At 43.2% G+C, this 21670-nt stretch overlaps 1 protein-coding gene across 16 annotated transcripts in view; it reads left to right on the plus strand.

Moving 5' to 3' along the window:
• LOC118302048 (transducin-like enhancer protein 3-B) overlaps positions 1 to 12278 on the plus strand; it is a 28856-nt gene extending 16578 nt beyond the window's left edge. For 12 of the 16 annotated variants that reach the window (XM_035627835.2, XM_035627837.2, XM_035627836.2 and 9 more), the window contains 13 exons: positions 316 to 374; positions 3013 to 3126; positions 3627 to 3677; positions 4066 to 4221; positions 5151 to 5286; positions 5638 to 5810; positions 6409 to 6485; positions 6580 to 6829; positions 7582 to 7829; positions 7948 to 8095; positions 8685 to 8835; positions 9873 to 9949; positions 10806 to 12278. In XM_035627835.2, the coding sequence (XP_035483728.1) occupies positions 316 to 374; positions 3013 to 3126; positions 3627 to 3677; positions 4066 to 4221; positions 5151 to 5286; positions 5638 to 5810; positions 6409 to 6485; positions 6580 to 6829; positions 7582 to 7829; positions 7948 to 8095; positions 8685 to 8835; positions 9873 to 9949; positions 10806 to 10913 (1748 nt within the window). In that variant the 3' untranslated portion in view covers positions 10914 to 12278. The remainder of the gene's footprint in view (positions 1 to 315; positions 375 to 3012; positions 3127 to 3626; positions 3678 to 4065; positions 4222 to 5150; positions 5287 to 5637; positions 5811 to 6408; positions 6486 to 6579; positions 6830 to 7581; positions 7830 to 7947; positions 8096 to 8684; positions 8836 to 9872; positions 9950 to 10805) is intronic. The other 4 variants (XM_035627843.2, XM_035627850.2, XM_035627851.2 and 1 more) reach the window with 1 other exon arrangement.
• The last annotated feature ends 9392 nt before the right edge of the window (positions 12279 to 21670 follow it).

Here is a 21670-nt window from a genome sequence, read left to right on the forward strand (position 1 = left end):
TTTTTTTTGGCCTCAACCCATGATACATTATGACATTAAAATATAAGTGTTTTTCATACTATCGTCAGGAAACGGGAAAGTTTGTAGAAGTTTGAGCACTACAGTGTATGTCGAAGATAAACAAGTTTTAATAACGGGCACAAAAGGACTGTACAACTGTTCAGTTCAGATTACTTATGAAGCCTCTATAAAATGAACACTGTTAGAAAGTGGTAACAACATGGATTATTCTAAGGTCCATGTATGAGAGTAATAACTGTTATCAGTTGTGGTGACACCCATACTAACTTGTGTTTTGCTCTTCTCTCTCTCCTGGACCCTCATCTTTTCACTCGCCTCTGGTCATTCCTCTGAAAGAACGCGAGTCGAGCACGGTACGTTGACTCCTCCTCCTCCTGCTCCCCTGTGCCTCTTGACTTTGCCGGGTCCTGTCTCACTGTATGGTGTCTGGGTGTACTTTACACAGACTCTGGACCATTGTTCAGTAGAAGTTAATGCTCTGTGCATAAGAACATACACATTTTTGTACTCCGGAGAGTATAAGCTGGCTAAAAGCAAACAATTAAGTCTGGACAAATAAACCAGTGGCCATCTAATCCAGGTGGAAAATGATTCCAATCACGAGCTGAGGATTAACAGTCGGCTACCTCCTTTAATTTCAGCACAATTAAAAACGACTTTGACTCCTTCTCTTTCCTCACCTCTTCAGAGGATTTACTGTTGCATGCGTCTGATGCCTGACTCCTTTTCATCTCCTTTTATCGGCCTTTCTCCTTTTTATTTTGCATATATCTTTATCTTCTGCTCTCCCTTCTTCTTATCTCGTTCTGCCCCCCTCCGTCTCTCACTATCCCTATCCATCTCTCTCTCTTCCTTCTCATGTTAAAGTCCCTGTTTATTGGACTGGCTTAAAGCTCTCAGTTAGCTGGAGCACAACACTGTGCTGGGTCTGCTCGACCAGATTGAGTTCCCATTGACCGGCCATCCTGAATGGGCCCACTCATGTCTGAAGGAACCCAAACTCTCTCATCTCGTATGGTGACGAGCGTCTGCCAGTTCTACCTTACCTAATCTCCCTCCTTCCCTGTGGTCGAACACACACAAACACACACACACTCTTCTCTCTCTCTTTTGCACGAAGAGAGTCCTGTACTGATGTCTCAGGTCATCTGATACCAAAGTTGGAGATAAGTGCAGGGTTATTGAGTGTAAGCAGTCCTTTAAAGGTCACAGACTCAGATACCCAGACAGGCTGTAATGATGTTGGAGATTTTTTTTTCTTTGTCAGGCAGCATCTTCAATCCAAACCAGAGCAAAACTCTTCTTGTGGCTTTTTCTTTTCCACAACAGTAGCAGAACAAATTTCCATCTTTTAACCCTGGAAGGAGGGATGAGGAAATGACAGGAAGCTGCTTGTTTGGCTGAAACCTTCAGGGAAAGTCTGATTCTGTGTGGTGGCCAAGGCAGGGGCCATTCTGAAGGAGGTGGTACAAGTGTGTGTGTGTGTGTGTGAGTGAGTGAGTGAGTGAGTGAGTCATTAACTGCCCAACCACAGTGTTTTTTTTTAATTGTCACTCTCCTCTCTCCTTGGTTCAGGAGGTCTTTTTTTCTAATGTCACCCTTTCACTCAGTTTTCAGGCCGTTACCTTCCTCTCTGCAGCCAAGATGTTGGACATCTTCCCCCTCCTTCTTTGGCCACATGTTTCTGTTTTTGATGAAGGCAGGGATTTGTTGAGCTGCCCGTCAGCTTGGGCTGGCCTCAGGGCTGGCTTGCCTTCTCCCCCCTCCCTCCCTGCCTGCCTGTCAGGCTGTTTGGCAGCCCCTCCACCACACCAGTGCCCAGACTACAAAATCCCCGTTTGCTGTTTCTGAGACAGTGCCAGCCTGTGCGGGCATTCCCACTAGTGGGGAGAACTCATTGCCACACTGCTACGCTCTCATTCCTCGCCAGGTTCCTTTCCTGTTTTGCTCTCTTGTCTTTCTTCCTCTTTTTTTTCTTCAAATTTTCTTACTCTGCCTCTTTCAAGGCTCTTTTCTCCGCTGGCAACACTCTCTTTGTGTCTTCACATCACACGCTTGTCCAGCTTCCCTCAGTGACCTCAATGGCGTCCTTCTTTCCTTCCTCTTCTTTATTCTATTCTAAGTTGGTTTCCCCCCGACACACACACACACACACACACTCTCCAGCAGTCATTAACATGTGTTTTACGGTTACACAGTGACTGATCTTGGTCATTTTTTGTTTTCACTTGCATGTACTTGCGTGTCACGGTGGGAAAAAGCCCGGTCAGGAATGCAGGCTGTGTTTGATGAAGTGTGTCTGACCAGGTCAGCCTGAGGGTCTTCACCAGGATCAAATGTCAGGTTGTGTGTTTATCTGTATATATATACAACAGATATCCCAGGCTGCACTGTTCTCAGACTTTCTCTTCACTTCTACTCGATCTGCCCAATGGTTTTGTTTCCAGTGACGTTTTGTCGTCGGTGGTATTTTGTGGGTTTGTTCAGCTGCTTCTCGCCTGTTTCCTACTTGCTCAATCGGTGGCAGCAGCAGGGCTAAGCTGTCCCAGAATCCTCTTCTGTCCCTTCTATCAGACCAGCTCAGTCCAGGAGCATTGAACGTTTAGCTTCACAGTCAATATTGTCGCTGCTCTGATGAAGGGAAAAGCTCCAGATCTACGTCTGGACTTAAATGCACCATTTGTCTGGACAGTGGCAGGACGATGCTGACTTTTTTTTTAGCCAACAGAGAAATGTATTTATTGGCGAGTCTTACAGTTTGTCACTCGATCTCACATGATGGGTTTACGTGACATTAACAATATTGTCCCCGGTGCTTCCTCACATCATTCCTTGCTGCAGCTGCACATGATGCAACATGCAGTGATGTTCATAGAGGTGGAAGTGTATCCGCGTGCGGAATAGGATTTTATAGGAGTCGAATGTACAGAAGACTCTGGGAACTGGACACTGATCTGATCCTGTCGTCTGTCTGCGTTTTGTTGTTGGCAGAATAACTCGGTGTCGCCATCAGACAGCCTCCGGGCAGCGAGCGAGAAGCACCGCAGCTCTTCAGATTATGGTCTCGACTCCAAGAAACGCAAAGTGGACGACAAGGACCGATACGTGAGTATTCATCTCTATTGTTCACATTAATGAGTTTTAAGCTCTGCTATTTGAGCTGTTTGTATTTTATCATTGATTGGCAAACAAACTTTTTAACAACTACTTTATTACGTGTTATTTCATTATATAACCACGACTGTTTTGGTAATGCTTTATTTTATGGGTCTGTAAATTCAAAATGTTCTATAAAGTGTCCTGGAACTGGGCATGTTACTGCTCTAATTACAGGTAAAAGTGTTTGATTTAGACAATTCCTTTATGACTTATAAAGTTTCCTCCAGATAATGAATATGGATTTATGTGGGTTTCAACGGTGCAGTTCTTCCATAGAAATTCCTTTGACTATAAAGATCAAGTTTATATGTCTGTACAGTTTTTCCAGGAAATACTGGAACATGCATACATCAGATGTTCCTTTCGATCTACTAGTCAAAACACTGGATTATTGTTTTTGCTGTAAAGTTTACCAGTGATCTAAGCATGTGACTCCATCATTTCAGGACAGTGACGGAGACAAAAGCGACGACCTGGTGGTGGACGTTTCCAACGAGGTGAGACTGCGTTTGAACTGAGCGCTTTAGTCACATTCCAGTGTGAATGCTGCATCGAAACCAAACACTGCTCTTTGTCGTTTGTCTGTGGAAACCTCAACACCCCCAAAAAAGTCTGTCACAATATTGGTTGTGTGTGCCGTGAGTGTGTGCCTACTTGCTGTATTTCCTTTGCCAGTCATGCGGAAAGTGAGACAAAGAATACAAAGAGTGACAGGTGAATGAAAAGTGTGTATCTATGTGAAGGAGAGTACAAGCACGTATGAGTATATTTATCTCTGTTTGCACACGAGGCCTCAGTTTGTTTGACCTACATGTACATGCTAGTGGCTTTCCTCCGGTCTGTTTGCTCAGCCGTCCCCTCTGTCTGTCTCGTTTAACTCTGTAGGACCCAGCCACCCCTCGTGTCAGCCCAGCTCACTCTCCTCCAGAAAACGGACTCGATAAATCACGGGTTCTGAAGAAGGATGCCGCCCCCAACAGCCCCGCCTCTGTCGCCTCCTCCGGCAGCACGCCGTCCTCCAAAGCAAAGGACCACACCCATGTGAGTGTGAGGGACACGCTGAAAGACGAGAGAGATGATGAAATAAGGAGGTTACAGTGGAAGGGGTGATGGGTGAACTGACAGACTAAAGGGCATTTGTCAAGTGAAGTGGGTGTCTATGTGAAGGACTTATACGCAGGCGGCTTAGCAGTTTGCTGCTGTGAGGGGCTTGAAGGGGCAGAGGGTGGATGCACTCTCAGGAAATCAAACCCCGTGGCTCGCGCCTCTCAATCTCCTTTATGGCTTACCCAGTAAATGGTCATTTCTTCCTCGGCCCGAGGCTGTAAATAACCGTGAGACACAGCGGCGAGGGAGCCGCTGTCTCCTTTCCTTGCTTCGCCCCATCTTCTCCCCCTCCATCCCATCCCCCGTTTTCTCTAATACTGAAGCTCTTACTAACCAAAAAACAGCCTTCATGCATTTGTTCCATGTTATGATTTCACTGTGGATTAGGGTATATTTTTAGTCCATATCACCACCCTTCACCTCACATGGCACCCAGCTCAGCTCTGTCCCTCATTAGTGAGCGTCACCAGGCTAAACCCCCACGTCTCTAACTCGATCTGCAAAGGAAGAAGATGGATTAATTATGAGAAAAGTGGTCGGGTCACCATCTTGCTTGTCTAGCCACTCTTAACAAGCTTGACGTCTAAGCCAAGGTTTATGCCCCTACACACACACACACCATGGCTGTAATGAAGTGTCAGTGTTAGATTGGATGAGCTTGAGCCATCCACTCAGATTGTCACTCTGGATTTCCCTGCCAGTGGGGATTTTTTTTTTTTACTCTGACATGGATGCTGTTTTAGTTTCGTGTTTGTGGCGGTGGAGAGTAAGAGGAAGTGTACCTCTTAAGTAACTTGATTATTTCAGTAAGAGGATACAAGACAAGGTTGCACACAGAGGTTAAAGATGATCTCTGTTTTTAGAACGACAAGTCGTCCACGCCGAGCCTGAAGTCCAACACGCCTACACCGAGGAATGAGGCACCGACACCAGGAACCAGCACCACTCCAGGATTACGGCCTCTGACGATGGGAAAACCACCCGGCATGGAGGCGTTAGGTACGTGAACACGACTCATGTACCTCACCGTCACACGTATTTATTATTCATAAAAAAAACAAATTTTCTTTTTCAAGCTCAAAGCAACAAAAAAGTATATTGATGACAATAACAAATTGTGATGATGAGGACCAGCTAATATAATCACGCATGATCATTCTACAACTATTTCAACAAAACATCTGTAGCTGTTTTGGTGATCTTTTTCATGTTTCATGGAAATAGATCATATGGAAACATTAGTTGCAGCCCTACACTACATTGTAATGAACCACAGTTCTATATTTCTGAAACTAAATGATCTTTTCCTTCTGCAGAGTTTCTATAAACCCATCTTTTCTTCCCCTCCAGCTGCTCCCGCCCTGCGAACACCGCTGTCCATCGCTGGTTCCTACGCCACCCCGTTTGCCATGATGAGTCACCATGAGATGAATGGATCCCTGACCAGCCCCGGTGTTTACCCAGGTCTCATCTCACCACAGATGAGCGCTGCAGCTGCCGCCGCCTATGGACGCTCGCCAATTGTAATTATTCCTGCGTCTATATAGAATTAATGAATGAAAATGTGTATTTATTGCACAGACAAATACAATATATTCATTTATATATTTCACCTCCAACGCTCTCACCAGTATCTGTATGAATTGTCCACCGCGGCTGTAGGTTGTAAAGTGTTTGCAGAATGACTTTGAGAAACTTGAGCGTTCATCCTGTATTTCCATAACACATTGTGAATATTTCTGCTTGGCTGGCTGCGGCTTGTTGTGTGTACATAATGAGAGTACAAAGACGGCCTCGCTCCCTTACTTTGATGTCAGTTAGTTAGCATTCTAAAGGCTTTTTTTTTTAAAGGCTCACCCCCAAAATGCATTTTCTCTGTTTGAAAATCTCCCAGGCTTTCATTAGCATTAGCAAGTGGGATGTTGGAGCCTTGTGCAAAGCTTCCCTGTTTGCAGTGAAGCTGAATTTGCACCTTTTGAAGGGATTTGCCTGGAAACGATGGTTCCTCAGGGCATTAGCAGCTAAAGTGAAGCATAGTTTTCAATTTGAATATTAGTTCAGTCTAATTTGTCTTTGCAGATTATTGACTGTTTAACTCGTCCCCCTTTCTTGCGTGTGCAGGCGGGGTTCGACCCTCATTCTCACCTGAGAGCTCCAGGCCTGCCATCTAGCCTCACTTCCATTTCTGGAGGAAAACCGTGAGTCCGGGAAAGAGTTTTGTGTTAAACTAGCTTTTATTAACGGATGAATTGGCTTAAACTGACCACATTTCCCTTCTTCTGTCCTCTGCAGAGCTTATTCTTTTCACGTGAGTGCAGATGGTCAGATGCAGCCCGTGCCCTTCCCTCCAGATGCGCTGGTAGGCCCCGGCATCCCGCGCCACGCTCGCCAGATCAACACACTGAGCCACGGGGAGGTGGTGTGTGCCGTCACCATCAGCAACCCCACACGTCACGTCTACACCGGCGGCAAGGGCTGTGTCAAAATCTGGGACATCAGCCAACCAGGCAGCAAGAGCCCAGTGTCCCAACTCGACTGCCTGGTAACTAGATGTTATTGTCCGTTACGACAAGAGAAAATGTGAAATGTTTTTTTACTTTTGTTATAAGGAAATGAGGCTTCCAACCAGAACAGAGACATGATGTGCTCGTGTTTCATTAGCGCAGTGTGGTCGAGTTTCAGATCCCAACAGATAAGAGATGTAAATAATTCAGCCAACTGCTGCACTCAAATTATCCTTAGTGAGAAAAAAAGCCTGCTGAGTAATGACGCTCCGATTGGCCTACCCTGTCTGCCATTACCCAGCTCATTACTTCCTCCCAACTGTCTCCCATTTCTCATTTTGATACGGCGGCTTCATGCCGCTCCACTCGCCCGGCCCTCGAGGTGTGTCCAGAGTGCAGCTGGGTCTCATGAAGCCATCAGGCTGCTGTTTTAATTCGACCAAGAGCTTCCACACTGCTATTGATCTTTCTCCCTGCTCTCTTGGAGCCTGGCCAACAACTGCAGCTCCAGTCCCTCTCTCCCTGAATCTCTTGTTAAAGCTGACATCCACATCTTCACAAAAACATGAAAGAGTCAGCTGCAGTCTAAAACCTACACTTGTTAAAAAGAAGAGCTCCTCCTGAGTGGAAGTGTAGACAGTCTCGTCTCGGACTCAGTACCCTGTTAATCTCTTTGTTACTCTACACAACTGTAATTGAGTTTCTTCGTGCTGCTCTTTCACAAAATTATAGGTAAATTACATCCAGTTACCAAGATTACGACAATGCTCTCCTTTTGTTTCCGCTCCAGAACAGAGACAATTACATCCGCTCGTGCAAGCTGCTGCCTGACGGCCGCACCCTGATCGTGGGTGGCGAGGCCAGCACGCTGACCATCTGGGACCTGGCCTCGCAGACGCCCCGCATTAAGGCCGAACTCACTTCCTCTGCTCCGGCCTGTTATGCACTGGCCATCAGCCCTGATGCCAAGGTCTGCTTTTCCTGCTGCTCAGATGGAAACATCGCAGTGTGGGACCTCCACAACCAAACCCTCGTAAGGTCGGTACTCTGCTTTTCTTCAAGGAATAAAATATCTGACCGACAACTCAGGACACTGTCATTGTACGAGGCTTTCTGAGCTGTTCCTGACCCGATGTTGGGTCTTGTGTTGCTCCAGGCAGTTCCAGGGCCACACTGACGGAGCCAGCTGTATCGATATCTCCCATGATGGGACCAAACTGTGGACTGGAGGGCTCGACAACACCGTCCGCTCCTGGGATCTGAGGGAGGGACGACAGCTCCAGCAACACGACTTTACCTCACAGGTAGAGAGAAACCCGCATAAAACAACTGTGCCCTTCACTTTATCAGCACAAAGTGGCAAAACTCTTTGCTCTTTTATTGTAAATCATTGTCTTTTCCTTGAAACTGTATACGTCTGGAAACAAAAAGCACATTTGTCAACATTTTCAGTGACGCTCAGTGTATTTGTTTATTGATTTTTTTCCTTCTTTTTAACAATGAACATTAGGGTAAAGGCAATGATTTATAATAAAAGGTTTCAGCTTTCAAGTCGCTTTTAATTTTGTGTCTCTTTGCATCAGAGGCTGAAATATAAAGGTTTTAGTCACAGTGGTGCATCAGGTCAGTTTTACCTCTGACTTGCTCCTCAAACGTGTGTCTCACCAGCGTAACTCATGTACTTTGCTTCATTAACCTTTGTCCAAACAGTGACAAAAAAAATTTGTAGGCTACGAAATAAACAAAACACAGTTTCTCTAATGTGTGTACATCTCATCCGAAGCCTGCAGCTGTTGCATCTGGTCTTGTTTGATTAATCGAGCTTTAGTTGCTTCGTTTGACATGATGACACACTGTTGACGCTCGCTGATCAGACTTGTTTCCTTGACTCAGATATTCTCGCTGGGCTACTGTCCCACCGGAGAATGGCTGGCTGTCGGCATGGAGAGCAGCAACGTGGAGGTGCTTCATCACACCAAGCCCGACAAGTATCAGCTGCACCTGCACGAGAGCTGCGTCCTCTCACTCAAGTTCGCCTACTGTGGTAAGTAACGGCCAAAGAGTTCCGTGGTGGGAACTAAAGATGCAACAGTTGGTCTTGAATAACTCTGACTGAGTTTTGGCCCTGCTACAATTAGATTTGGTGTCGATATTCATGGTTGTCAAATGAAGATTTTGACGAGACGATGATTTTGTCTTTGCCACATCAAGCCAACAATCCTGTATTTATAATGTGAACTCCATTGGTTTTTGTCAGGTCGTGTTGCCAAACATTTAACTGGAGACGTCTTTATAGTTTCGGTAGATGCTGAAGTGAGTCAAACATCCAGTGACTCATTTTGACACTCAGAATTGTGTTTAAAATGCTGCGTTTCTTATTGTTGCTCTAGCACATTTTTTTTTAATCCTCATCAATCTAAATTGCGCAAAATAAAGTCTTGCAGCTGTTTGCCTCAAAAGGAGGCTGTTTTTATATATATATATATATATATATATATATATATATATATATATATATTTTTTTTTTTTTACAAGCATGCGCTTGAGCAAAACTGGATGTTGCTTGTTCACTTCAGATTATTCTATCTGTTGTGCAGAGCAGCTGGTTTCAGGTTTAATGCTCACACTATGAAGTTTTACAGTCGCCTCACTTTTTTCCAGAAAATGTCACTTTTTATTTCCCCTCCCTCAGCACAGCCTCCTGTCTCTGCGACTACACGACTACTTCACTCAGATGGCGCACTCTGTTTCTCGCCGTCATTAATTAAATCATTACCAACTCGTCAGGAGGGTAATTAATAGGAGGGTGATTTAAATAATTGTCAGTGTGAATGTGCGAGTCGCCTTCACTATGTGCTGTTTATGATTGTTAATGTAACAGCATTTTCCTCTGTGTGGTTTTTATGGCCATTGATGAGGTAATTACAGATTCCCCTGTGAGCTGATGGAGGTCCATAATGTCTGAGGTGGACGGGGTTACGCCTCCTGCGAGCCAGGTTTATGAGAATAAACACGGCTGTGTGTGTTGAGCACACATCCCTCCTGACGATGTTCTCAAGACGTCTGTTTGTCTTTTTGCAGGTAAATGGTTTGTGAGCACAGGGAAGGACAATCTGCTGAACGCATGGAGGACTCCGTATGGAGCCAGCATATTCCAGGTAACGAGGATAAACACAGACAATGAAACCCAACGGAACATTGCAGTCAAATCAAGACGAGGGGCTGCGTTTTACAGAATTGTTGTTGCCCTAAACAATCTGCGCATTATTCTTCTGTCCTAATACAATACTGTCCGATTATGTGCCAAAAAGATTGAAAAAAATGTTGATTAATCAATTGATGGAAAATCAGCAACTAAATTCATGATATATTAATTAAAAAATCAACATGTCTCGAGCTCCAGCCTCAAATAAGACAGGTCTACTGTGATCTCCATGTTTTGGAAAAAACTGGATATTTGATGTCACTTTAGTCTCCGAGAAGTTACAATGGGCATTTTTTGACTTTCATTAGTTACAAAAAATAATTGGTGGATTAATCGATAATCAAGATAATTAAGCGTTAAAGTCCTATTCTCATATATAAAGCACATGGGTAAAAATCAGTCCATGAAGGAAAAAGCTGCATATTGACCTTAAATGATCCTTGAGCCACAAGTGCAGTTAAAGATGTTTGACATATAATTCAATACATATTTCTAAACATTATAATCAGTCAAAACTATTATTATTTTTAATGAATAGTGTCATTCTAAAGCTTTCTGATTAGTGTTTGCTATATGAGCTAAACTGACAATGGATCGTCTTAGTGCAACTTGATTCATGTGACGTCGTTAGATTTAAAATAATGTAAAAAGTAAAGGTTTGTAAGATTAATGATGGGATGAAGAGAAAACAAACTACTTATCACAAAGAAATGAAAAATTATATCCTATTGACATCTGTGAAATGTTAAATTAAACATATGCGTAGGGTTTAATGACTTCAGTGATTTATTTATTTTTTATTTCTACAGTCGAAGGAGTCGTCCTCCGTTCTGAGCTGCGACATCTCCGCAGATGACAAATACATCGTGACGGGATCCGGAGACAAGAAGGCAACAGTGTACGAGGTCATCTACTGAAGAGGAAGCAGTCTGCTGCTCTGCCTCAGCACTTCTACTGAGACGACTTTTACTTTGACACCCGGACCACCGACAGCAGGCCGAGACCAACTGAGGAACTTAACTGGTGGAAATCCATGGATCTGTTTCCTAAGGATGCTTATGCTGGAAAGAAGCTAACTTTTTTTTGTCCTTTTTTGGAGGTTTATTTTTGGGTTGCCCTTTTTTTCCTGCTTTTTCCAGGTTCTCCTCTTGTGAGAATATTTGGGTGCAACCTGTTGAAGCAGTGCTTCGTTTTTTGAGAACCTTCCCTAGACATCTTGTGAAAAGTGTAAATATTGGATTAAAATAAAAGACATTTTATATATATTATAAGAATATATATTTTCATGTCCTGGGTGTACTTGTGATGGATTTTTTTGGCCCTCTCTCTCTCTTGCCATGGTATTTGAGCAGGAGAGCAGAACATCCACTAGATTAGAACTTTTTAACAATGTTAACTATTTGATTTTCTTAAAGCACATTCTCTGGGCCGACCTTTTCACAAATCAAACAAAGGGACATGAAAAACCTTTAAACCGGGACATTTTGTGGAGATTTTCAAAATGGCCTTTTGTCACTTCATAATCTCTCAACATGGAGCCCTCCGACTCAGGCAGAGCCTCGGCTGGTTCGGACCACTGTGGGACTGAGTGGGACACTGATTCAGGAAAAGAGATGGATGTAAATTTAATTCATATATATAAAGACCTTTTTTTAAAGTGTACTGCTCCGTCTGTGCTATCTCTCTCTGTTTTACCTTGTTCGATTATTGGAGCTGGGAAACGTTTAATGTTTAGCCTAACCCTTGGACCTCAGTTGGCAGCAGATGCACTGCCACAGGCACAAACTGAATGACTGTGCTTTTTTGCTAACTTGACGTAACACGGATGTTGAATTGCACCATTGATTTCTTGGCTACAGATTAAACTCACACAGTCCAATCTGCAATATTGGATACCTCCTGCCCTTGGTATCTTATCAATATTCCTGGAATATATTTGGTCGGCCGGGGCGGGGAGGTCGAGTGACATTTGTCCCGATTGAACGCAGAGATCAGTGTGTCTTTATAAAATGTTCAGTGCCTGTAAATGCTCCTGCGGAAGGAGGGAACGGCACGCGATGAAAATTCAGGACGAGTTAGTGTCTCCAGTGCTGACGTTAAGACGACAGTGAGTAACTCTGGTTTCTACACTCTGCTCCTGATCCTGTCAGCATTTCCCACAAGACAACAAAAGGGGGAGAAATGCGCTAATCCCTCTGAATCACACCAAAGTATGTAGCAAATGCTGTCAGCACTGAAAAGAAATGTACAGTTGTTCATAAATAAATAAAACTGTTTTTGTAGAATGGCCCAATTCCTTGTGACTGACCTACTGACCATTTCTCTGAACTTTTCCAGAGGGGCGTGTAAGTGAGGACGCAAATGTTGCTCTGGAGGTTTTCCAGAACCTTTCATGCCAGCCCTAGTCACAATTCCAGAAAATGCCCACACCATAATGTTCCAGAAGTTTTCCTGCTATTATGAACGTGTCTGATTCAGACGATCAATTTTCTGGACTTTTGCTGGATTCATGTCTGAAAATGGCTATACAGTAAGATCAGGGCAGTTTTGGCATCACCATAGAAACTTTGCATAAATGAAGGACGTTTCCTACAATTAAAGGAGGGAAATGCACCTCTTTGCTTTCCTGCAGATCATTTCATGAACTGTAAATATAAAGCTAGCCTAGCTTTGCATAAAAACGAAAGGAAATTGCTAGCCTGGCTCTCGTGCACATTGTGGGTGTTTTATAAGGGGATTTTAGTATTTCTAGATTCATCAACAAATAGGAAGCAAAGCGAGGCTTCTGCATTCAATGCATCAACAATGAAATGTTCAGAAAGGAAAACTGAATAGTTGAAAGGTTGTTGTTTTTTAACGACTGCTTCGTAGCCAACACTAGCATTAGCCTCTATTAACTGACCTGCCTGGCAGAAATATCATGCAAGATCAGTGTCAAACTTTATAAACTTGTCACCATTTCCAGTGGTGGAAAGAAACACTAATGTTATCTCTTCTACTGAAGTTAGCATGCTAACAGCTAGCCCCGGCCAGTCTCATCACTGTAGCTTCCTGTCTGGCCAGATGGAGTATTATAACCTCTTGGATTGTAAACATAACAAAGCTGATGTTGGTGACAAGCGGCCTTCACCACCACCCGCAAGAAACCCTGTTTGGCAGCGTAGAAAACTTACACATTGCACCTTTAACGAGGATAGAAAATGTCAGAAACCTGGTCAGATTTGTCAGTTTGAAGTTTTGATGAAACATTTTCCACACACCCTCCAACGTCAACACATCTCTGCTGTATGTCAGAAGAGTTGAGGAGTCAGAAAGTAAACCAGCATCTGAGGACTGTAAAATACCTCGACACTTGTCTGAATGATCGGTTCTGGCTCATCTGTGTGTTTGCCTTCGTGAACTCTTGTTGGGCGTGTTTCCTGAATTCCATACCGATGCCTGTCAAAAAGGAAAACAGATAATGGCGATGTTATTGTTAAGATGGCAGCTAGGATTAATTGACACTTGAGCTTTAGTAAACCTTCCTACAGGTCCGACCCACATTCCTTTCGGAGCAGTTTTATCTAAAACTTTTTTTGTGACTGTCTGATCTTGTCTTGACTTACTCAATTCCTCTTGGTGACACTTCAAACAGTGGAAACTTCAAGACGGAAACGATTTGACATCTTGAAGTTAACCCAGTTAGCTTTTCCACATCCTTTTCACAATTCTTGACTTGCTTTACTTTTCATGTAAGACCAAACAAGTTAATAAAAGTTTAGTTAACCAAACTTTCCCCACAATTACTGTTTTTATTTTTTTCCCTACCTTTTAAGTTCATGAAATAAAAAGTAATAGACGAGTAAAAGTAAGACCTTGTTGAGGCACTGTGTGCTGCAGGTGGCACATTTCCCCCCCCCCCCACTTCTTATATCAATAAAGTGTGTCATCTGCCCAGGGGTGCCCACTCCTTTGGAACAACTAAAGGAAGACAACAGGTTTCTGAACAAGTTTCCCTTTCATGTAGAGAGTTTTAAGGAGTTTTTGTTGTAGTTGTGGTACACGCTTCTTTTCTGACCAATAGTAGCCTATTGATGAGCCTCGTCTGTCTCCGTCAGTCACATGACCCTGACCTTGCAGGAGTTGTTCCTCAAGAGACTCCTTATTTATTTACCAGTGTCAATATTTAACACAATGCCAGTTTAAACAACCTCATGCTGCTCTGGATTCACGTACAGGCGGGTTTGTTGTAAATTCATAAACCTACTCAGTAAAAACAGGAGCGATGCCGAAGCGTGGTGACGTGTAGGGGTCGTTTTCTTGGTCATGGGTCAACGGTCAACAGTTCAATGTCACGGTGGGACACAGAGACGTCTTTAAATGTTTGTCACTGCACAAACCGATATGAATTAAGCGAAGTGTGACACAGAGGGAGGAGTTCTACACTGAAGTAAAAAGGGCGTGAGAGACGGTTGTTGTTGTGAGTTAATGTCTTTGTTTCCAGACGGGATGGTTTGTGGTTTCTGGCCTGCTGACAGGAGTTATGGTGGGAGGGATGAGAAACACAGCTCAGGATCAGTGTGGCTTGCCAAACCACACACACACACACACACACACACACACACACACACACACACACACACACACACACACACACACACACACACACACACACACACACACACACACACACACACACACACACACACACACACACACACACACACACACACACACACAGAGAGAGAGAGAGCGGCTATTCTGTTGCCTCACTTGAATCACAGAACCAGCACAGACACATTCAGCCGCACTCATACTTCACACACTCCCACATGTGAATTAGAAATGGGACAAACTACTTTGTGGCTTCAAGCTGAAATCAGTGATGATTGTGAAACGATAGTTGTTGATATAAAACATTTCATAAAAGAATATTGTGCCAATCACGATAAGGATGTGGTTATGAAATTGTAACGTTTGACTTTTTCGGTTCTGTCTTTTGTCAGGGACAGGCTTCCATACAAACACTCGTGATACATGTCCGCTATTGTCAGTGAATTCTGTTTACCTGACTCACCGCTCTGAGAAGTTGTCTTTCCCTTCTCTCCTCTTTCTTCCTCTCCCACGTCCTTACACACTTTCCGGCTCTGCTCCCACCACAGGTGGTGGGAGCTTGCATTTTCACATTTGTGGGGGCGCTGGCTGTGAGGCTGTGATTTCTGACTGTGCGAGAGAGAGAGAGAGACTTGGTGGTTAGTGATGCAATATTGGGCGATTTCTCTGCCACACATTTTCACCCAACTGAGTGGGCTGGAGGCTCGGGGCATATGGTCGAGCTATGCATGCATACATGCACATATTTTGTTTCAGATAATTTAACGTCAATTGTACCAGCCTGAGGAGCAACAGTTGTCCTAATGTAACCCTGACTTCTATAAATTAAGTCTATGCATGACTTAATGAATAAATGGCATCATACAAAATAGTCAGGATAAGTTATTCTTATTATAGGTATAGCTTAGTGGGTTACCCTGCTGACCTCGGTACAGAAGGTTCAGTGTTTGATTCCCAGTTAGGGCATGGCTGAATCCAGTGTGGGCCCTTAATGCTATATATATTAATGTGTGTCAACTCTCAGCAATGTGTAAATTAGGCAATCTGTAAATTATCGCCTTTTTCATAAACAAGTTCATAAATCAAGTAAATGTATTAACAGAGCACTTACAAAAAGCTGCAGCGATAAAGGATAGTGTACTTTCTAAAAACAGACCACAGAGGGAGCGAATACTGTACGATGCAAATAAAATGGGCCTAAAATGCAACCTTGGGGTACACCACAATAAACTGCTCATAAATGAAACTGATCTATGAACCATGAACGCCGAACGCAGTTGAGGCAATGAAAGAGTTATGGAAAGGTTGTATCCAAAACAGAAATTAGTTGTTTCTTTCTCTTTTCTCTATGTATTCTGTTATTGGTCTGAATTTTTTTTTCCATTTAAGATCCATTTCAGCCTGTTCATAGAAACATTCCCCTCAATCTTTGCTAAAAGCCAACCGTGCACCAGTAAAGGTCTCTAACAACTGTGAAAGGCTCTGCCTGTAACGTCCTGATGAAAGGTGTTTTTGTTCCTGACAGTCGACAGCTTCTGCTGTGAAGGAGACGTGATGCGGGGGCCTCCAGCTCCCTCCCCTCTCCATTTTATCTTCACGGCCTATTTCAGCGGGGAGGCAAAGGTTTTACTCTCCTTTACCTGACAGCCCTCTGATTTCATCTCTCTTTTATGGCACCGTGAGACGAGGTGGAGAGCAAAATCATGAGCCTTTTCTCTCATTTCCCATTTCTCTTTTCTCACCAGGGCCTTTTAATGTTTTCACCTTCCACTTCCACGTCTCCTCGTCTCCGTCCCATTTTAAGCACTCTCTCCCCTCCGCGTCTTTCTTTCCTGTGTTTCCTGTCTTCATGTCCATTTCCTCTGCAGCAGTAGCTCTTACAAGCACATCAACTGGGCTCAACCAAGTAGCCTGAAGAAAAATGGAGAGGACTGTTTGAGGATGCTGTATATTATTATTTTTAAGAGAGCAACAAATAAAAAATGAGAAGCTCCCTCCTTTCTCTGTCACTCACTGGATAACCAAGTGCTTGTGGAGAGCAGAGGGAGATTAAAGGGAGCTTGTGTAGAGGGGGAGAGTGCCGGTGCTTCAGCTCCCAGAGGTCATTTGGGTCCCTTTGATAACATCGGGGCCGCGCTCCATCTTCTGACCCGTCGTGAAGATGAGAAGCTTTCATCAGTGTCTGCCGGACACAAGAGCCCACTCAGAATCAGGGGCGCAAATTAGAGGACTTGCTGTGGGTGTGTGTTGAGTTTTCAGATTCTTATGTATAATTCAGTGCTTTTACCATTATAAAGGCCGTTCCTTTGATCTGGCACAGGCTGGGTAGAACAGTACTTAAACCAAATTTTGTAAATTATTTGTCTGGGTGGAATTTGATATGAAAGGATTTCAGGTTAAAATAAAAAAAAGGGACAACAACACAGTAAAGGAGGCTGTCCTGCAGAGAGCGAACAGAACCCTGACTATATACTGAATATGAAGTATGTCAGCTCTATATACAGGAGATGACTGGAACCACAGAAACTTCACATTATATTACAACCCAAGGGATCTGTGATACATATTACACTTGTGATGCTTCTCATGTCAATATGTGTCTGAAAAGATCCATGATGTTGCAACATTTGTCTGTGATTAACAGTAATCACAAACTTGGTTTTCACTTGTCATCATGAATTTCAGTTATAAAATCTTTGGATCTCCAAAAGTCCCGACAATTCTACACACATATGTACACATTTATTTGTACAATCGATTGGTTTCCGTTTCTTCCAGAGGGAACAAGATGTTTTTAATGGATTTAGGAATAGTTTTAACATTTTGGGAAATTAGCTTTCTTGCCAATAGTTAGATAGAAGAAGATTAATATATAAGTATATATATAAGTCCTTATTATCATGGTAAATAGGACTTTAAGAGTTCAAAAGAAGTAAACACAAATCGACAAGAATTAACGATTTTCAGGTCGATCAGCTCCTTCATTACCCCCCGTTACTGAGGAAGGGTCAAAAACAAAGAGGAGAGAAATGTTTTCTTCTTTCTTTTATTTGTTTGTGCGGCTCACAGCAATCGCTTTAACTGCCAAGGTGAAAACGGGGGTTTAACAAGCTCAGCAAAGCAAATAATTGGTACAAATATGTCATTAGCACAGTGAAAGGGCTCAGATGAAATGTGAAGGAGCACTAATTGAACATGATTACAAACTTCCTCCTCCATCAGTTGGAGCTGTAATGAGGAGGTCCTCAGAGATAATTAGGATCACGGAGCAAAAGTGACTCTTTAGAGGAGCTCAGAGGGAGAACAGTAAAACACAGCATGGAGCGATGATCGGAGATACAGAGGAAGAGGTGATCCAATCACAAAGTATATTGTAAACGTGTTGCTCAGAAATCCACGGAAAATCTGTAAAAGTGCGGCTTTACGTTTCTTTTTAACTATAACGGTGGTTTTCCAAGTTGGTTGAGTCTGACACCAAGATTACTTTACACTATTAATGAATCTATATTAATTGTTATAGTTAATATGTAAATCGAATATTGGATTAATCATTTAAGTGTATATGATTAACAAATATAAAACACATGTAATTGGTTTACGTTGCTGGTCAAGAAATTGTGAGGAGTTAACACAGCTTATATATCATAACCACATAGTTGCAACAAAGCAACTTCATTAGGTAGACAACGTATTTAAGCTTCGTCAGTCTGCACCGACCAATCCTCCAAACGGAGGTAGCTGCCAAATGGTGTGTGTGATTTTAGTATATGTGATTGTGAGTTCAAGTGTGAATATATGTAAGTGAACATTTGTGTCACATCTCAGTCATTCAGTCGACCCAATAATCCACATGCATGAATTACCTGGCAATGGGTAAACGTCTTTCGTTGCAGTAGTTATGTCCCTGAAGTTCAGCTGTTACACAACAAACATCTTGTAAAGTTGAGTTGACTCATTTCTGACTGATGGCATTTTTCAGTGGACAGAAAAAATGTTTGTGCTAATTTTAAGCACTTTTTACTTTGTACTTTACTTTGTAAAATGTATTTTTAAAAAGTATGGTAATGCCTTTACAAATATGTTTTACTATTTGCTTTTTATTATTGTAGACAAACTTGTGATGTTTTTCTGTAAACACTTTTTTTTCCTTTATATTATAGATCCTTTGAATATAGATTTGTTTAATGTTCTGAAAGCAGAGCCACAGTACACAGCACTGAGCATGTACGGGGCAATAGAGGAGGTGCTATCATGACACGTTTTTGAATCAAGTTCCTTCTTATGAAACTTACTTATGCAACACGACTGACCAGTTTTAACTTAATAAAACAATTAAAGAGGAAAAAGGAAGAGGAAGGGAGGGTTAGACGAGGTCAGTGCAAAGTGGAAGTAGTGAAACGAGCCGGAAGGCGGACGCAGGGAGGGGGCATTGTGCCGTATGAACAGGTCATTTGTTTGGCTGGTTCACTGTTGTTAAAGGGCCTGAGGAAAGTGAGGTGCCAAGTTAATGTGACAGGCGAAAAGAGTGTGAGCCTGTTCCTAGGATTTCTATGGGCTTTCTGCAACGCAGGAGACAAAAGGAGAACTGCCCATTCAGTGCAGCAGTCAGAGCAGAGGACGGAGGGTCTCATCACAAAGAATTCTGCACACCAGACTGGATATAACAGTGGTTTGGAAACTGGATTTGTTTGTAAAATGAGTCAAATAATCAGCCCATACTATTATTGGTGATTAAAGCTGGTATGTTTTTTGAAGTAAGGATGGTTTTGGCATGTTTACCTATATACTTCATTTTACTTCCAACCACTATTGACAGCATTTATGCTTAGGTACTTTCCAGGAACAAAACTCATTATTAGAAGTATCTTCATCTCAGCACAAAAAGCTGCACGATCCAACAATCTGTGCACCGACGTGATTAAGTGCACAATGGCACGTCACAATAAGTCAAGTCGAAATGAGAACTGATGTGCAGGAGATGGAAGACTGACACACCAACACTGTAGCTAGAGACCAAATCTCTGTCAACAACAATAACAACAACTACAGTTCACTGAATCACCTCCGTCACTCAGAGAGTCAGTGGAGACAGTGAAAGAGAAACATGAAAGCTCAGTCACATTTATTAGACTGCTGAGCCATTGACCTAAAGTGCAGTTCTTGAATGTGTCGGTGTTGGACTGAACTGAACTGTAACAGCTATGACTATGAACAGAGTGAAAGAGCAACAGACTTGAAGACAGTCAGAGTCAGCACTGAAGGTCGCCGCCATGGAAACCATGATAAATTCACTTACTGTTGTTTGTACTGAAGTGCATGTGAATGGCGATGGGGCCGCATAACTTCAGAAAGAACTGAACAATTTGCATAGTGACGACAAAATGAACAACACTTTAATTGTCATTGACACAGAAACACATGTACACTCAGACACAGACATATTGGACGTGACCTGAACATTTTGCAGATGTCTGAATAACATCAGCTTACAATTTAATTACAATAAAAGCCAAAGGTTTGAACTTCCAAATGCTTTTTATTCCACGTGTCTATCTGCTTCAGAGGCTAAGACGTAAAGGTTTTCACTGAACACTTATTATCTTTTTTTTTCCAGAACACCCTCAGGCTTCAGGAGCTTTTCAAACAATGCTTAGATTTCAGAATATTGTATTTAAAGTGAGCTTTCGGTTAACATACAGTTCACACATAGAGACAAGCTGATTCTGTAAACACAAATGTAAATGCTAAACCAGACTATAGTTTTCTCCGCTTGTGACCAAACCTGTTGTAAAAAACAGGTCATTTCTAGAATTGCAGAAGAAGGAAGCTCTTCCTCTCCTTCGGTGTGTCGACTCGGTTTCTCAGTCTGAGTTTCTCTCTCCGTCACACATGCACAGCACACTCCCTCTCCCTCTCTCGACCTGTCTCACACACCATTACCCCTCTGAGGCGAGGAGACAACCCAAGCCAGGGGAGAGGGGGAGGAGGGGCGGCATCATGGGTAATGTCAGTAGACACATGTCAAAAGTACAGCCTGTGTCCTGAAAAAGCTGTGTGCGGTGTGACAGCAGTCCGCCTGCCGCTAACGCACTCGACCGCCCAACACCCCCGCCCCGCCACGACTCCCCCCAGGCAACACAAAAGCTTCCTGTTTTAGCCCCAAGAGAGAAAGAGAGCGAGAGAGAGCCGGCAGGGAAGGTCATCAGCACTACACCACGAGGATAAATGCTTTTCCTCTTGCAGTATCACCTCACTGCACAGCTATTGTCCTCAGGAAGAGTGCAAAATGGTTTTTGTGTGTCTCGTATGCGTGTGTGTGTGCCTATGTGTGCGTGTGTGTGTGTGTGTGAGTCAGAGAAAAGAAAAGCATGTACAGGTGGACAGAGTTGGAGTAGTTTAATTCTCAAATACTCACGCGCGCACACACACATACACAAATCAGTTGACTGCAGCTTCCCAGTCCACTGACCCTTTCTCTTTTAAGTCAGTGGTCTGTTGTGATGCGTCCCACTCACCACGCATCCATGATAATTCATATATTGCTAATCTATGTGGCCAAAAGTATGGGGACACCCTAATCTGCTGCCACAACAACCTCCACTCTTCTACTCTCAGGCTTTCCACAAGATTGTGGACCTTGGCTGCAGGGATTTGCTCCCATTTAGCCACAAGAGCATGAGTGAGGTTGTGCACTGATTTAGCGTGAACAGGCCCGGCTCACTGAGGGCGATCCACATCAACGTAAATGTGCAACAGGGCTGAGGTCAGGGTTTAAGTTCTTCTTCACCAAACTCACCGAAATAATTTCGTTATGTTTGAGATTACTTCTTGACCTTGGAGTCATAGCACCAGATTCAGAGTCACTACCAACTCTTGAGTTGCTCAACCCAGAGTCTAATTCATTATGTCTGGAATGGGTTCGAGCAAGGATGTGTGTTTGGACAGAACACAAATCTCAATGGTTCTCTCTGCGTATATATCCAATAGACGCACAGTCGTCACAGAGCTAACACAGGGTGAGCAGGGACAAATAGTGCAGACTGTGTTGTTGCAGAAGGCTGAGTGGAACAATGGAAAAGAG

This window comes from Scophthalmus maximus, chromosome 4 (assembly GCF_022379125.1).
Source record: "Scophthalmus maximus strain ysfricsl-2021 chromosome 4, ASM2237912v1, whole genome shotgun sequence".
NCBI lineage: Eukaryota > Metazoa > Chordata > Actinopteri > Pleuronectiformes > Scophthalmidae > Scophthalmus > Scophthalmus maximus.